General features: G+C 43.5%; 1 protein-coding gene across 8 annotated transcripts in view; it reads right to left on the minus strand.

Annotated features, from left to right (window-relative positions):
• Nucleotides 1-16,286, minus strand: part of tanc2b (tetratricopeptide repeat, ankyrin repeat and coiled-coil containing 2b) — a 112,427-nt gene that overhangs the window by 76,572 nt on the left and 19,569 nt on the right. For all 8 annotated transcript variants that reach the window (XM_069518008.1, XM_069518009.1, XM_069518010.1 and 5 more), the window contains exon 3: nt 5,236-5,340. In XM_069518008.1, coding sequence (XP_069374109.1) covers nt 5,236-5,302 — 67 coding nt within the window. In that variant the 5' untranslated portion in view covers nt 5,303-5,340. The remainder of the gene's footprint in view (nt 1-5,235; nt 5,341-16,286) is intronic.

Here is a 16,286-nt window from a genome sequence, read left to right on the forward strand (position 1 = left end):
GAGACGTTTTATTTGACTTTACACGAACTGCCCAGTGCAAGTGGTCTTATCTGCAGCCCAAGATTGACAATAATTGCCTGCACGCTGCATTAGGCCGGGCTGTTGTGTCACTCCTCATGCCTTAGAGCTCGGAGCATGTTTGCTGATCTGATGATCTCTAATTAGATTTCCCAAGCACTGTGGAAAATGAGCCATCAATTAGTGAGCTGTGATTAGGAAGGGGGGGAGGGGGGGGGGGGGGGGGGGTTGATTCCTGTCAAGCACCTGCTGCCTTCAGACTTGTCGAGTTACCGGAACGCTCAATCTGTGCTCGGTAGAATACTGACATCTTTAAGAAAAACGAGATTGCTTGGCTTTTTATTTAGATTAGTGATCATAAACCAGTTAGCGTTAGTTGCTAACATGCAATATGTAACCTCGGCCACTAGGGGCGTCTTAGTCAAAACAGTAACAAAAGACAGGGTTTGATGACATCGTGAATAAGCGTGGGATCATGGGAGTTGTTGTCTTCGCAAACATTGCCAATAAAAATCTACCTGATGCGCAAATCATGTTTTCAGATGAGGTAATGTAGTTTTGTTCACGTTACGCAGCAAATAGCAGTGATCCATCGTGATCCATTATGAGTGACCAATACAACAACTGGTTAGCACTGTGCTCTTCATTCGTCATGAGTCTTTTGCCCCAGAAGTTAAAGCAGAGATGGACACACTCAAAATAAAACGTCCTGTTACCTCGAATATAATTGGGCGTTTCTCTGGGTTTGAACTTAGAAACATTTTGGATAAACAAGTCAACAATATATACTGTACAACATAGATCTATATTTGTTTTTAGACATTTAATGACGACTTACATGTGATTTCTTTAACTAATGAATGTGTCAGAGCAGAACAAGAACAGGTCAGCAGCAGCGGCTCCTTCGCTCCGCAGAGGCCAATTTAGATCAGTCAAGTGGAAAACCATTAATCTTTAAAGCATCTCAGAGCATCAATGACACAACTCAGACTGACAGCAGCTGTAAGTCTGCGAGAGCAAAGCAGGATAATCACTGGATGAGGGTCGATATTTGACTCAAGCATGAATTCAAAAGCCAAACTATTGGTAAATGTGTGAACTGTTAACAAAGCGGGCCTTTGGTTTGTTAACAGTGTGTCACATGTGTTCACATCAGCACAAGGGTTCAGGGATTTTACCAGATCCATCAAAAATGAAAAAGAGCCGAGGTGCATTGAGCTCATGTCTTTCTGTCGAGTTCCTCAAATGAATGAAAATGCACAGTCCCACATTATTATGATTAAAGTACAAGATGTCTCTTTTTGTCCTGTCCGTTCATCATCCTTCATGACACAAGCTTCAGGTACAGTCTGGACCGTTATAGCTCGGAATCAGGTTTTTCTTCTTTTACGTCTTTTTTAGTGGACAGCAGCAGAGATGAATAAAGCATAAGGTGCAGTGAAGCGAAACATGACTTGCACTTCTGTTTGATTTCTCCACATGATGATGCAGGATGACGACTGACATGTGAAATGTGTCTCAGGGAACTAAACAGCAAATATTATATATCAGTTTTATGTGGCAGTTTTTTTATTAAAACACAACCCTGAAGCCATAACTCTAAAATACTGTCGCTAATAGGAATATTTTTCTCTATTTCATAGCCGAAAACAAAAGAGGCTAAAATTCAACTATCTTTGGCTTTTGACAAAAAGTATGAAATGATACTCGGGTTCGGCTTTCTGCGTCTCTATGCTGCACACGTCTGTAATCACTGAGCTCGTGTCGGATTCAGACCCAAAAGATGGGTTCAGATTGGGCTCGGTCAGATTTCTTGAGACGCGCTCTTGTGCACATGTGTGTAAACTACATCTTGTTTCATCAACTGCCACTCGAGCCCATCTCAGGGTTGATTAGTCACGCACCAGCTCCCTGTCCACACAGCCCGACCTCTCAACCTCATTTCTCATTCCCCAATCAGCCAATGTCACCAGCCGTAATTGTGGCGTCAGGCTGGTGACTTTCTTTTTGGTGCAGACCCACTTCTCCACCCACCCCTCCTTTTGGGAACAGGAAGGAGATGGAGGTGAAAGTGTTACCCATAACGCCGCAAAAGTGAAGCTAATGCCGACACACTCCCACACAAAGATTCAGGCGAGAACGTCTAAGGCACAATGTAATATCTGAAACCACGAGGGGATATTTTACTTCTTGTTCACATTTTGGTTTTCCAGGCCGGTGAATTTGTACATAAAACTGCTGAAGGCAACAGTAACAGTTGTCAGGAAATAAAAAGTCATACACACATAGTACACGTACACATTCACATATACACACAGGCTGAGGTCTGATCTTTGCCTTCACAATAAGATTGAGAGCGAATCCAATACATAAACAATGACATTTGTCCTTTTTGTTTTAACAGACTCAGTCTTAGGTTGTGTGATTTTAAACACTCTCAAATGAACATTCACTTCATTTTCTTGAATGGCGTGTGATAAATGGCGGAGAGGGAAGAACGGCGTCAAGTTACAGACTAACTCAAATATTAATGACGGTGTCCGAGGACAAAACAGGCTACACGATGTATTTACACAGAAGATAAACGCCACTTTACATGTGAGCCGTGATAAGAGATTTTCACACGTCGGCATCAACGCAATCATCTTATCTGTGTTATTCAATTTAAAAAATGCCATTCAAACATCTCAGTAACTTGGGGCTAAAACAATGTCTCCCGTGCAGATCTGGGGACAAGCGGGCTCATCTGTTGTCTTCAGATTAACTCGCCTATTCCCCTTTGGTGCTACTGCAGCCAGACGCTTGCTTGTAACTGCATCAAAGACAGAGGATGATCATCTTATCTCACAATCTCACATCTGTACCAAAGACTAATTTCAGCAGCCGGTGCATCCATATTTAAGAGTCCGTTTCTAGATTGACAAGTCGTCCCTTTGAGCCAAAAGCTTCTCCCACAGCAGCAACAGACGGCTTTCTAGCACTCCCTGTCTGCCGTAAGCTGATAAGTCAGGGCTGGTGGAACCAGTCCTTCAGTCGTCCTTGGAAGGAACAGAGCGGCTGAGAGAAAACGTGTCTGTGGACCTTTTTGTCCTGGGGCTCACCCTCCGGGCAAAATAGGGTTAAAAGAGTTGGTGACATCAGAGTGTTTGTTGGAGCATGTATGAAGAACACTGCAGGTTGTGGATGTTTCAGTGGAGGTGGATTGAAAGAGCAGGACTTGTCAAGTCTCCACTTCACACATTCATTAAATCACAAAACACACTACGGGCAGAAAGGTTAGGTTAGCTTCTGTTAGCAGCTAGTCTCATCTTTGGGGTCTTGCAGCACAATATGAAGATATGCTGCGTTTTGTGATTGGTTTCTATGATCATATTTTGCCAATTACATGTATACTCATGCTTATACAAATGGAGGGTCCGCTCTGACAACAGTGATTTCTTCGAGAATAAAAATATGGATTAACAGTTAAAACTGAGGAGAAAAGAGTTCAAGTCAAGCATCATGAAAAAAACACCGAAATCAGGGATTTTATTAAACGGCCTCTTGAAGTCTAGACGGAAAGAACTTCTGATTACTGGCTGCTAAAGAGCAGCTATTATCTTTAACTCAACATCTAAAGGTTGCCTCAGAACTAAGGCTCTTTTTTCACTCAGTGGAGCGAACAACTCCGCCAAGGCCAAACAATCCTACCCACAGTTTTCTAGTTCTTATAGTTGAAATATAAAAGCAAAAGGAAGTGGATAACCTGATGGATTTAAGTGTGCACCAAAACTGACCAGGTTCTTCCCAGGCCTCATCCCTCCACCAAGTTTGGTGGTAACATCCTTTCTTTGGTGGAGGCACCCATGGTAACAATGATAGGACACATTTCTTTTACTCTGCAAAGCATCTACAGTAGACGGTGATCAGAGATGCAGCAGCTACTTGTTTCAAACAGATTGTCACAAACACGTCCACTGACGGCTTAGACTGAAGGAAGAGGTAGTGACATAATAAACTGTGAGATATTTCAGGCTCCACTAAATTCATTCATCGGTGCAAATCAAGTGGGAGTCTGGACAAAAGCCCTTCGCAGGCACATTTTCACATTGTAATAAAGACCCAATCCTGCGGAGACAGTTAGGAGAGTGGAGCGAGGTTGTTACGTTAACCTGACCACAAAACGTATTAGATTCAAATAGGAACAACTGAGCTGAGCGGTCTGGTGTTTGGACGGGATTATACCACATCAAAGACCCTGCTCTTTTATAATGCCTGATAACGCTTGAGTGGCTTAAATACATGCGTTGAAACAAAAGGTGGTTTTCCCAGGAACCTTGAAGTAACATGGCTGCTGCTTTTCAATGGTTAGTTCACCTGACTGTGGGAAAAGGGGATGTGGAGGTTGGTCTTTGTTGCACGCAGAAAAATGGTTTTGTTTCAGGAAAAGATCTTCGATCAAGGTAAGACTTTTTAAAGGAGACGTGTTATATTTATTCAGTTTTTCTTTCCTCTAGTGTGCTATTTGGGTTTTTTTTTCTGAATGTACAAGTTATGGAAAGTTAAAAAGCTCAGAGTCCAGAGCAAAGGAAGAAACACTGCTTCTGAAACAAGACGTCAGAAGTCCGACCGCATCGTTGCACCTAAACATTTTTAATCATTAACCCAAATAAAAATGATGAACATGAAAATGAGTTAAATATGTCTCCTCTAATAAATGAATTGGAATGATAATTCCTTGTAATGTAATTAATTATTCAATGTTTTATCATGTACTGTCGCATACATGATAAAACCGTGTTTAAATAAAACAAGAACAAATGTTTATGAACAGGCGTCAACCTCTCGATCCGTTTTGATCCGATTTGAGATTCACCCAAACTGCAAAAAAGTGAGTGACTGGTGTGGAAACTTTTACTGTGACACAGCAACAGGAAGTGCAGAGTTTGCTTTGCAACGGGAGAATCATGTTATTACAGCTCGGATGGCACAGCACAGGAACACGATAAGTCAACAGTGTGGTTCTTATCTGGGAAATAGAAGGAAGTAAAGGAATGAAACAATCCTCCGGTGACAAACAGCGACGAAGCCTGTAACTACTGAATTAAACAACGTGGCTGAAAACTATAAAAACAAAATGTTCCTGCTTCTGTAAATAGCCCAGAGAACTAGCGAACACCTTGTGTGTGCTGCAGAGGTGTGTCACTGTTTGTGGTCGGGCACAGAGCGGACACTCACCACTGCTGCGACTCTTGCGGTTGGCCTTCCCCCCCGTCAGCAGCATCTTCAAGCTGTTCCTGAACATCACTGCAGCAGATGCCCTGGACCAGGCTACAGAGAAATCTGTTGGGAGACGGAAAAGACAACACACATTAATGCTTCTGAGATCTGGGGATCTTAATATAATCCTGGAGTTAAAATCATCAGAGCAGTACAACGAAGCCAGATTAACAAGACAAGAGAGGAGAGAGAAACTTTAAAATAAATTAATGTGAAGTCATGTGTCAGAAACGGGGAAAATCCTACTAATGGCTCATGATATAATCTTATGTAGGTCAGCAAAGTGCAACATCAGAAGCTTCCTCATAATTAGGGCAAAGTACAGGGAAGTAGCACAGCTTTTATTACTCCTGCCTTCCAGATAACTTTTTTCATACAGACAGTGGTGCGGTCCATGCAAACTGCTTACGATGCATTTGTTTTTTTAACGCAGCACATAATTCGCAGTCACACACAGATGGGAGGGAACTGCCGTGCAAGGCCGTCGGGACCAATTGGGTTCAGTGTCTTTTTCAAGGAGGCTGACATGTGGAGGCAAGAGGTCAAGGATCGAACCACCAGCCGTGGTTTTCATACTGTCTGTATGAAACTTTTTTCATACAGACAGTGGTGCGGTCCATGCAAACTGCTTACGATGCATTTGTTTTTTTAACGCAGCACATAATTCGCAGTCACACACAGATGGGAGGGAACTGCCGTGCAAGGCCGTCGGGACCAATTGGGTTCAGTGTCTTTTTCAAGGAGGCTGACATGTGGAGGCAAGAGGTCAAGGATCGAACCACCAGCCGTGCAGTTAATGTTCCACCCGCTTTACCCGCTGAGCCACACATAACTTATTATTGCATCGCTGTTATAGTGCATTGCTATTAAATCCATCACACTATAGTCTAAAGACAAAAGATAAACCTACCTCTATGTTTTCTAGATGCATACTGATATAAAGCTCTGACGTGGAAGCAAATTTAAAAAATTTAAAAATGTATGTATATGTAAAATATTGTACTACTACCATAAAAACATTCCCTGTGCTACAGGAGCAGCAGTTAAAACGTCCATGAAGGTGGCCCACATGTCGTGATCACTGTCAATCGTGATGTTTAACCCCCATTTTTTAAACATCAAATAACTCATTTAAACCAAAACTTATCAGAAACATGAACACTTGACATTAGTGTGATAAGAAATACCTAAAATCGAAGAAAACCTCTTTGATTATTTGGTGTTTACTTGTATTTTTTACTTTGGTCCGTGTCCCGTCTGTTAATATGGAGAAGGCAGGGTTTGCGACCTACACTGCAGCCAGCCACCAGAGGGCGATCAAGATACTTTTCCTTTACTTTGGCTAAACCCCTCATGAGTTATCGCTGACGTCTGTGAAGTTTGTGCAAATAAGGTGAAGCAGCCAAGTGTTTTATATTTGGAGGATGTGATTCAGTTATGTCGCATGTGGAGCAGACATTTTGTTCGGACGATACAAATCATGCTTTGTGGAGTATCGTACGACTACAGACGATGGATGCAAGTCCCAGTACAAAACAGGAGCGACTCCGCTGACAGATAACACCTTAACCCATGAGATAATCTCCCCTTCTTAACTGCAGCTCCCTCTATGCCACTAATTCCTCCTCCTCTCCGGCTCCACATTCTCCGACAACCCCCCGCGGCACAGAGCCACGGTACAGACTCCTCTGCTGCGAGTCCTGGTAGTAAAAAAAAAAACAAAAAAAAAAACATGGCAGCAGATTTTCTTCATTAGGTGGGAGTGACTCAGCAAAGCTCCACAGACAGGATACAGCCGGAGGGGGGGGGGGGGGGGGGGGGGGGGGCTTTGGACCCAAACAACAGTGATGATAATAACAAATAAATGAATAAATAAGCTGAAAGAGGACATTGACGTGGAAGAGCTCTCATAAAAAACACTCCGCCCAAAAATGTTTTTCACAATCCCACCGTGACCTTGAGTCTAAAGAGACTCCGGGACCGTGAAGACACAGGCAGAGACACGACAGAGACACCATGGATGATATTAAAGGTCAAGTGGGATGAAACTGAGCCGTGAAACATCTGTTTGTCTTCACTGATTAATTTAGATTGTTTGCATTTTTGAGAGCATCTTAGGACGGAAGTCAAAGTTAATGATTTAAGCCAACATGGACCATTGGTGTCTGTAGACGACTGGATTTTGAGGAGGCGCAAGTTTATTATCTTGAATTTTGGTAAAGTTTAACCTTTGACGCCGCCAACAAACAATTTTGCAAACGTCTTTTATGTCTTCAGGCTGTGTCTGGCTGGCTTTTCTTTGTAAGAATGAAGTCGTAGAGTAAGTCTCAATAAGATTGAAAACTGAGCAGCACTCGCAGCTGCACAGTTTGAGTTTAGCTCAAGTGCAAAGTGAAAAAAGAGAGAGAGAACTGAAACAGAAGTCAATTTGAAGAACAACAGAAGCATGGGAAATATGAGGGGAGCTACTGTAGCAGCCAAACCGAGAGCTCAGCAGCCTCCTACCACTTCACATGCTTTCAGGGTACGACTCCAGCTGTGTCTGTGGTTGGTTTTGAATGGATTTGAGTGGTAAGCACTGTATGCAGGGGAATAATAATGACTGACATTGAGAAACAAAAGTGTTGGACCAAATGTTACATGATGGAAAATAATGTGGTGAGTAGCAGACTCAATATTTAGATGGACGACATGACGGCTGCCCAAACTGAAGCCAAAATGTTTCAACCCCCCCAAAACAACATGGACCGAACAAAAAAGTCAACTTTTTCAGTTCTTATCACACAGGTGTTCCTTCAGGTTTGGTTTTCATTAGTTCTTTGATGCTATCGTTACCGTGGAGACTCCAAATGACATCATCTGAATAGTGGTTCAGTCTATGATAGCACCGATAGCAAAGTCTAAAAATTTCGCCTTTCCCGTGTGGAGCTCTGCCTTTTTTTCTTAACAATCTTCACCATCTTTTTTATTCTTTTTCCCTTGTTAGAACAGTTCTCAGGACTTTGAATGTGCGTGACGTGCGACAAAAGGTCTCAGACCTCAGCGACATTAATTGGGCCGGGCCTGAGCAGTGGGAGAGAAGTCGAGGTGGGAGAGAACTAAAGGCAGCTTCATCACAGCAAGACAGATGAAGAGCATTAGTCACATCAAAAGCGACACTTCCAGTTCAAGGTTGTCGTCTGAGCAGTGACACATACCGTGAGGAGCCACACTGTGGTGTGGGCTGACTGCAATTATCCATTCAAGCTTATTTATTTAGGGATAATTCACACAGTTAATTACAGTATATTCCCTGAGATGACCCTCTCCAACCCCACACACTAATAAATACCATTGAGGAGATAATGTCCTGCTGTTTAAAAGTAAAGCCACAAAAGCCTTTCCCTGTTAATTTAATTGGTATGATTCATGTCCTCTAACTTGACAAGATGTAGACAGCGGTGAGAGGGTGTAAGGTGTCGTGAGGGTGAGATCCATTGGCATGCACGCTCCTCTCCAGCGGTACAGCCGAGGCAGCGCAGGGGGAGTCTACGTAACTATCCAACGTCACCCCTGCTTAAAATATGGGCAGGGAGCTGCTTATTATGTATGGCCGGGTTAGCCTACAGGCCAGAGGGTATTATAATACTAAATCAAAATCTTAAAAAGCCACGACTGGGTAAGTACATATCGCAGCGTAATGTCAGCTCTGGTGAAGCTGGGATGAAAATATAAAGGATTTCTCAGTCAAGTCCGATAAATCTGAATCCATATGTAAAACAGCGAGCTAATCAGGCAAGTCTATTGGTTTACAGAGTCAGAAATGGGGGAGAGATGCTGGCGTTGGTTCCTAGGGACGGCAGTCGATGTTTGAAATCTTAGAGGACGGGACACTGAGTAGGCACGCGAGCAAACACACATGCAGACTCGCAGGTCGCCAGAGAGAGAGAGAGAGAGAGAGAGAGAGAGAGAGAGAGAGAGAGAGAGAGAGAGAGAGACAGGCACGCAGTCAAAAATGTACCCGTGTGCACAGCTGAAGCAATGTTTCATCTGAGGGTGGAAGCACACACATCTCTCATTCCCACTCTCTCTGACCCTGTGTGCCGGCCTCTGTGAATGGAAGCCAAGAAGCAGCATGCTCTCACTGATAATGTGCGTAAGCGGATGCAGCCCATCTCAGGCCCTTCCACAACTCGGCCATGATGCTCCTCCAGTGTGTTTGAAACCACTTAAAGGTGCATTCACCAGCCCTGCACGAGAAGACGCTTTGGTCTGCTCTGGTCACCCGGAGCGGCCGCACTTGTTTTGTTCCGACGAGAAATAAAAACGCAGATGAAGCTCGACTCACGGAGGCTGAATTTAAAGTCTCCAACTGGTCTTTTGAGCCAAACAGATACCTGTGAGAAATTATATAAAGGCGTCATCTTCTGCTCATATTCAGGTCGGTACATTTAATTTGTGTTAAAGAGGTTCACATGCTCCACATCACTTTCCTCATATTGTCCATTGCTCCTCTTTTCAGCCTCTTAGTTATAGCTCCTGTCTCTTTAAGCCCCCCCCCCCCCTCCAGATAAAGCCTCTACTCGTCTTTTTAACTTTTTACATTCACAAAAACCTCTACGACACAAGGGAGGATAAGAAATGAGAAAATCATCACGTCTCCTGTAAATTGTGTATATTTAATATTAATTTAATATTTTTAATGACTAAGCCTCCTCTTAAGATTAAAAACTGGGAGCAGATGCAGACGTCCCCCCCCCACTGAGTCTAAGTCTGGGCTGAGAACCGCCATGATACTCCATTAATTATATCTTATTTCCAATCAATAATGTATCCTTTAATGGGGGCCAGCCAGGGCAGAGGCCAGAGTTGGATGGCGTGCAATAGGATTTATCTCATGTTACCCCTGCAGGGCTCCAAATTAAAACTCATCTGAGAGGAAACCACACAGACACAATCAGAGAATTAGAGAGGACACGAGTTTCCCATGGGAGTGCTCTTACTGTGATTACCTGTGACACTGAAGTTTCCAGGGAGGCCAATGACTAAGGAAATTTCAGGGTAAAATCTAATTTCTACTAAAAGCTATCATAAGACACTGTCTTAAAACGGGTAATTGGGAGTCAACCATGGATGAAATACAGCTCAATTTAGCCGTTACAAAATCCCAGAGCATCCCGAGCACAGTGAAGCATCAAGCGTCTGAAAATGACAAATGGACTCTGTCCTGGGGGACGCACGTTTCTTGGAGCAATTATGGTAGAATCCAGCTGTCTGACAAGGGAAACATGAAAGTCAGACCATAATCAAATAAGAAGAGTGGCAGAGGAAGCACTGCAGCATAAGTGAAGCTAAGTCGTCCACAATCCACTGATTTTCCTTTCGTTTGTTTCTGTTCACGTTCTCGCTGTCAGGGTGCAGGGAGGAGGAGTGAGGTGAGGGGGGGGGGAGGGTGAGTGGCAGATGGACATGTTCATTAAAATAAAATCCCGCTGCAGAAGAGCAACTCGAAACACAGTGGAGAGAATATTCGCACTTAAAAAAAAAACAAAAGCAGGAGTCGAGCTGGAGGCTGATTCAGTTGGAGCGTCCTCCCTCATCTCGCCAGCAGTAGACACCCTGCAGCATCAGACAGGAATAAATCACACTCCCATCTCCAGTTTGAGGATGGCCAGGGGAGCGGCGTTCCATAAATCACACTGATATCAATAAGGGGAAGTGTCAGTGCTCGACTCACAAGGTGAGAGGGAGCTGCCGGTAGCAAAGTTTTGCTCCTGCCCTGCCTGTGGTAGATTATTTATCAATCTAGATTAATGCCCCTGCACTCATTGCTTTGCAGGGAAATGTGGTGATTTCTGGATTATGATGCAGCATATGAGGGCGTGATCGCTCACAGAGGAGACGGTTGTTCCCAGGGAGGGTGAGATTGCTGTTTGACAGCTCCTCAGCTCTTCATTATAAATTCTTCATGAGAGTGGATCAGAGGTGGACGGCTCCGACTGCAGGTGTGAACGCAGCACTGAGATCTGCTGCACATTGTTAAAGCGGTGTGTACATGGCCCCAACAGTTTCATAGTTAACCAAAAATATCTTAAAACTGCAGATATCACCACCGCACCACAAAGTGATTCTCTTATTTTATACTTTTAAAAACTGATAAAATCTCCCTTCATTGTAGAACCGTATATATTTGCTCGTTCTGCACCGACGGCACAAGATGGCAGCGTTCATATCCGGGATTTTTTGGATAGTGGAAGGAAGTGGAGGCCTCTTTCTTTATATACATGGAGACAGATTCTAACGGCAGGTGTGAACTAGTAACCGCTCTGCTCTCCACCGACACATGAGCTGACCTTTTCTGTCAGCACACCATCTGTGACCTCGACCCCTGAGAGGTCAAAGCTAAAGAGCAAAGTCAACATTTGGCACAAGTTTCTGCTTCACATATGTTCACATATGTCAGGTCCATGTGTTTTGGTTGATGTTGCTCATCTGACCTTCTGAAGTAACGTGATAGGAAAAGAGCCAAGAAGTTGTGTCTCTACGTAGGTGAATTCTCCTCGTTTCCTCTTTGCGAAGGTCCATACGTCTTAGGCAAAGTCAGGTTTAATTTATTTATTCTCGCTGGCACAGCCCACATATGGCCAAGTGAATTATTATGTGCTTTGGTTATGTCATCTCCCTGTGGGGAAACAGAAGTCCTCCTACACAGGCCAACTGGCACGCAGCTTCATTACCACATCTATGCCCAGTTTAAACCAGCTTAGACCTCTCTCAACCTCCTTCAAATCTATTCAAAGCAAGTGACTGAAATAGGCTGTCAACCTTTATCAGAGTCAAAGGGAGCCAAATGAAGCAGGACATCATTTATTGTCTTTTACTTTCCCCTGTTTGTTTTCGAGGATGTCTTGGCACAAGCAAATAAAAGGGATGACAGGTGCAGAAGATTCCTACGCCGAGAGAGACAGCACTGCGGAAATTATTCAAATGCAGAAATTGTATTTATTCTCCCAAAGCTGCACAACCACGGTTTTTAAAAAGGTCAGTTGCGCGCGTCCCTGTCGTAATCTTTACGATGGCGGATGGAGCAAAAGCAGACATTTCTCTGTGAAACTTAATGAAAAAGATTTTTTTTTTTCACTGCGGAAACCAAAGACAGCGGCGGCAGAACTCTGATTTTAATATGTTGTGAATGTGCTACTTTACTGCTGCCCTCCTGCTTGTTTGGTCGTTGCTGGGAACAATAACGCAGGACTGTGTGGATGAGCAGCAGTGAAGGTGGAAAATGAAAAGCAAATGCATTGCCACAGAGTAAAGAGAAACACAGTGGAGGATGAACGAGCTGATCAGCTTCCTCCTCATTGTGATGATTAACAACTGAGGCTATCCCAGTGATTACAACAGTAAATAATAATAAGGTACAGACATGTTTAAAAGTTTAACATTTACAAACAAATGAGGCCAAATTATGATATTAAAGGTCAAACACTGTGTTAAATATTTGATTCACCAAGAGAAGGATGGTTAACGTGACAGTTTGATAGATCCTGCTGCTTCCACTCCTCCCTCCTCTTCACCTTCTTCATCCTGCCTCTCCATCCACAGACCTCACTGCTACACCTGCTGGCCGCTTGGAAGCGCTGCTGCTGCCGTCCGCATCGACACGCAGAGCAGAGGTGCCGGGAGTGGAATTAATGAAATGAGAAATCTGAACCTAATCTAAAATCATTGCCTTTTCATCTTCGCTGCTGACACATGACACTGAGATGTCCATCATTTCGTCTGCTGAACACACGGAAAAATTTTGTTTTGCATAAATCCCCCTCTGAGGCTCCCATTTGTATGCCTCTGGCACGCTGAACCTGTTCAAACAAACGGAGCCGAGCTGCAGGAGGAAGAATGGTTCGATGTTTGACAGGCAGCTTAAAGGGGCAAACACAGTCATGACACGAGGAGGGAAGGTCATCCTGCAGAAAGCCACTGACGGCAGGTAATCAACACTGGCAGAGGCGCACATTTGCATTGAGATGGAGGCATTTAAAAATCAGCTGGTGTCTCTAGTGTGGGGGCGGTGGAGAAATTAAATTCTCACTCAGAATTAAACATCCTGTGGTTCTATGGCATCTCCTGGTCTGATTCACTCCTCATTTGCTAGTTAATCATGACTGAAATTTATGTCCGAGTAAAATCTCTGTGTGTTCTTGTTAAGTGGAAACTGATGCACTGCAAAACAGGATTTCAAGAAGGTAATATGGGTCTTATTTCTAACTTATTTCTGTGTAAAAACGAAAAATAATCTCATTTTTAAGCACATTTTGCTTCAGAAACTTCATCTCGTTTAAAAAAAACACATCCAACATTGAAGTAATAAGATATTCCAGCTAATATTGAGCAGTTTGCAACCAGAAACAAGCTGTAACAACGATTTGCAATTGATCACAGCAGAGAAAGCGTGCGCTGCTTCTCCTTGGCAGGTGAAGAGAAGCAGCTGGTGACAACATGTGATACGTGAGGTAACACCAGAGCTGAACTACAGACAGGGTGAAGTAGGTAAAAACCCCCAGTGAGCCACAACGTCAGGGGCCCCTGCTCCTGGCTAACTGGGTCAACTGGTTTGTCCTAATTACGCTATAACATCTACTGACATGTTAGGAATCTTAAGGTGGGTTCTTCTTTAGAAACTAATCTTTAAACTCTGTCTCAGTTTTTAGATTCACATCATTTCACTTTTATGGTCATGTGTCACCTGTTCCCAAATTAAAAACACTTAAGAATTGCAGTGTTGGGAAATTTCACACTCCAAACTTTTTCTATAAATCCATATGAATTACATCTAACATCCAACACGTTGCTGAATATTGTCAAGTGACCCTGATCACATCCACTAATCATATTATTTCCACCAGGGACCAGCAGCCCTCTAATGAAACCTCATTTAAATTCACTACATCCAGACTTTTATTTGAATCTTCATCAAATCACACATCCTCATAAATTACAGTCTTCTAATCACGCCTGATTTTTTCGATTAAGATCCACACATTAACGAAAATGTTGAAAGACGCCCCGTCTGAAGTGATGTTGAAAAAAAGTCCCCGATCCCGATCCGCATGTTAATTAAATTGGTTTCTTCCCAGGACGATACCACATCCCTCCATCAGGTTTCACGGCAATCTAGAGTTTGTGCAAATAAACACAAAGACAAAGAAACAACCAGCAGACAACATAACTGCCTTGTCGTTGGTAATCACAGCAAAAGATGTTTGTCGTAACATTACCACTCATCTTGTGCTGGCTCAGCTGCCACATGGATCCAGTGCCAACCTGAAACTGGTGGTAAACTGTCGACATAACCAGCCCTCAGACGATATGCATAAGGGCTAAACAACCAACTAGCAGCCAATATCTCTCCATTTGCATTTTATTAAAATCAATGTGCACATCCCAGTTAAATTCATTTTTTTCAAAATGCTCGACCATGTGTTACTTAGCCCGAGGCCTGTTGAGGACTTGTAGTAACTTTATCTGCTGCCCAGAGATGCAGTGTTGGACTTCCTTGCCCGAGGCTGTTGTGTTTCTGCAAGCTGAGTGGTTGATGGGCTAAAAGCATGGCTGCTAAGTGGAGTAAAACCATGAGGGGACTCCTGAGTTCATTTCCTTTGTGAATCGTCACATTTACAAAAGTCTTCTCCTCAAAGTCACTTTAAGGTCGGCAGTTCGATCCCCAGTCTTCCCCATCTGCACGCCGAAGTGTCCTTGGGCAAGATGCTGAACCCTGACTATCCCCTCATAAAACAAAAAGTGCTGGTAATAGATGCACTGTACGGACGTGTGTGTGAATGGGTGAATGTTGAACTGTACAGTAAAGTGCTTTGAGTGGTCATCAAGACTAAGAAAAGAGCTACATCAATACAAACCATTTAGCTTTGGGCCAAAACCCTTTGTGCCGACATCTGCAGCTGAAATTCATCACAAACCCCAAGTCAGAGCTTCAACCATCATTTCAAAAAATAGCTTGGCCGACAACTTCCACTTGCAAAGCTCAGCGGCTTCACCTTGCACTGCTGCTCACAGCTACAAAACAAAACAGAGTCATATATTTTGTGTTGCACTGTTTAAGTTACTGTGGCTCAGGAGGTAGAACGTTAGTGGTTCGATCCCTGGCTCTTCCAGTCTGAAGTGTCCTCGGGCAAGATACCGAAACTTTCTGTTTGCAACAAATACAAAACCACAGATTCACCTCAACCCTGTAGAGTCATGAGTGACAGTACAACACAGACAGACGGAGACATTACTCAATCATGTGGCCTTCAGGAAACGTAGGCGGTTCAAGAATACAACTTGAACTTTAAGTCTCCACTCTGTTATTATTTGCCTCCCTGTGTAAAGGCCACACAACTTCATTCAGAAAGGACAAGACCTGAAACATGAGGTGCAATATCTTCCATTGTGGATGGAAATACTGAGCTGATGTGTTCACGTCTCTTATAATTTACAACAGAAGAAGAAACAGACAGGTCAGTCAGGTGAAGGTGAAAGAAGAGGTGTTGATACTTTCTATTAATGACATCAAGAAATCCCACAAAGAGTCCGTGTACCCGGCAGATACACGTACACAGGTATGGGCAGAGATTCATCAGACATTCAGAGGGTGGGTCTGGATCCAAAACCACAAGAACAGAACAGAACAGATCAATAAGGTTTTTACCATCCAACCAAACAGGATGAAAGAATGAGAGGAAGTAAACAGAGGTATCCGTAATGACATCTGGTCATAATAAGTTTCTGTCCGCATTAAATGTGACAGAGAAGCGGGTCCGATCGTCAAAGTGATTGTTGAAGTTGGCCTCGGTTCTTTCACGTCTGGGGAAATAAGTCTGTGAATTACGCTGGCATGGATATAAGCGTGGCTCCACTGAAGCAGAGGCACACTGACTGAGATAGGAGATGAATCCGTTTCCTGGATGAATTATGTATTGTTCCCGTCCTGCATTACCATGTACGCTGCTGTCATGTTTCACATTCTCTCC

This window comes from Paralichthys olivaceus, chromosome 21 (genome assembly GCF_024713975.1).
Source record: "Paralichthys olivaceus isolate ysfri-2021 chromosome 21, ASM2471397v2, whole genome shotgun sequence".
NCBI classification, from domain to species: Eukaryota; Metazoa; Chordata; class Actinopteri; order Pleuronectiformes; family Paralichthyidae; genus Paralichthys; species Paralichthys olivaceus.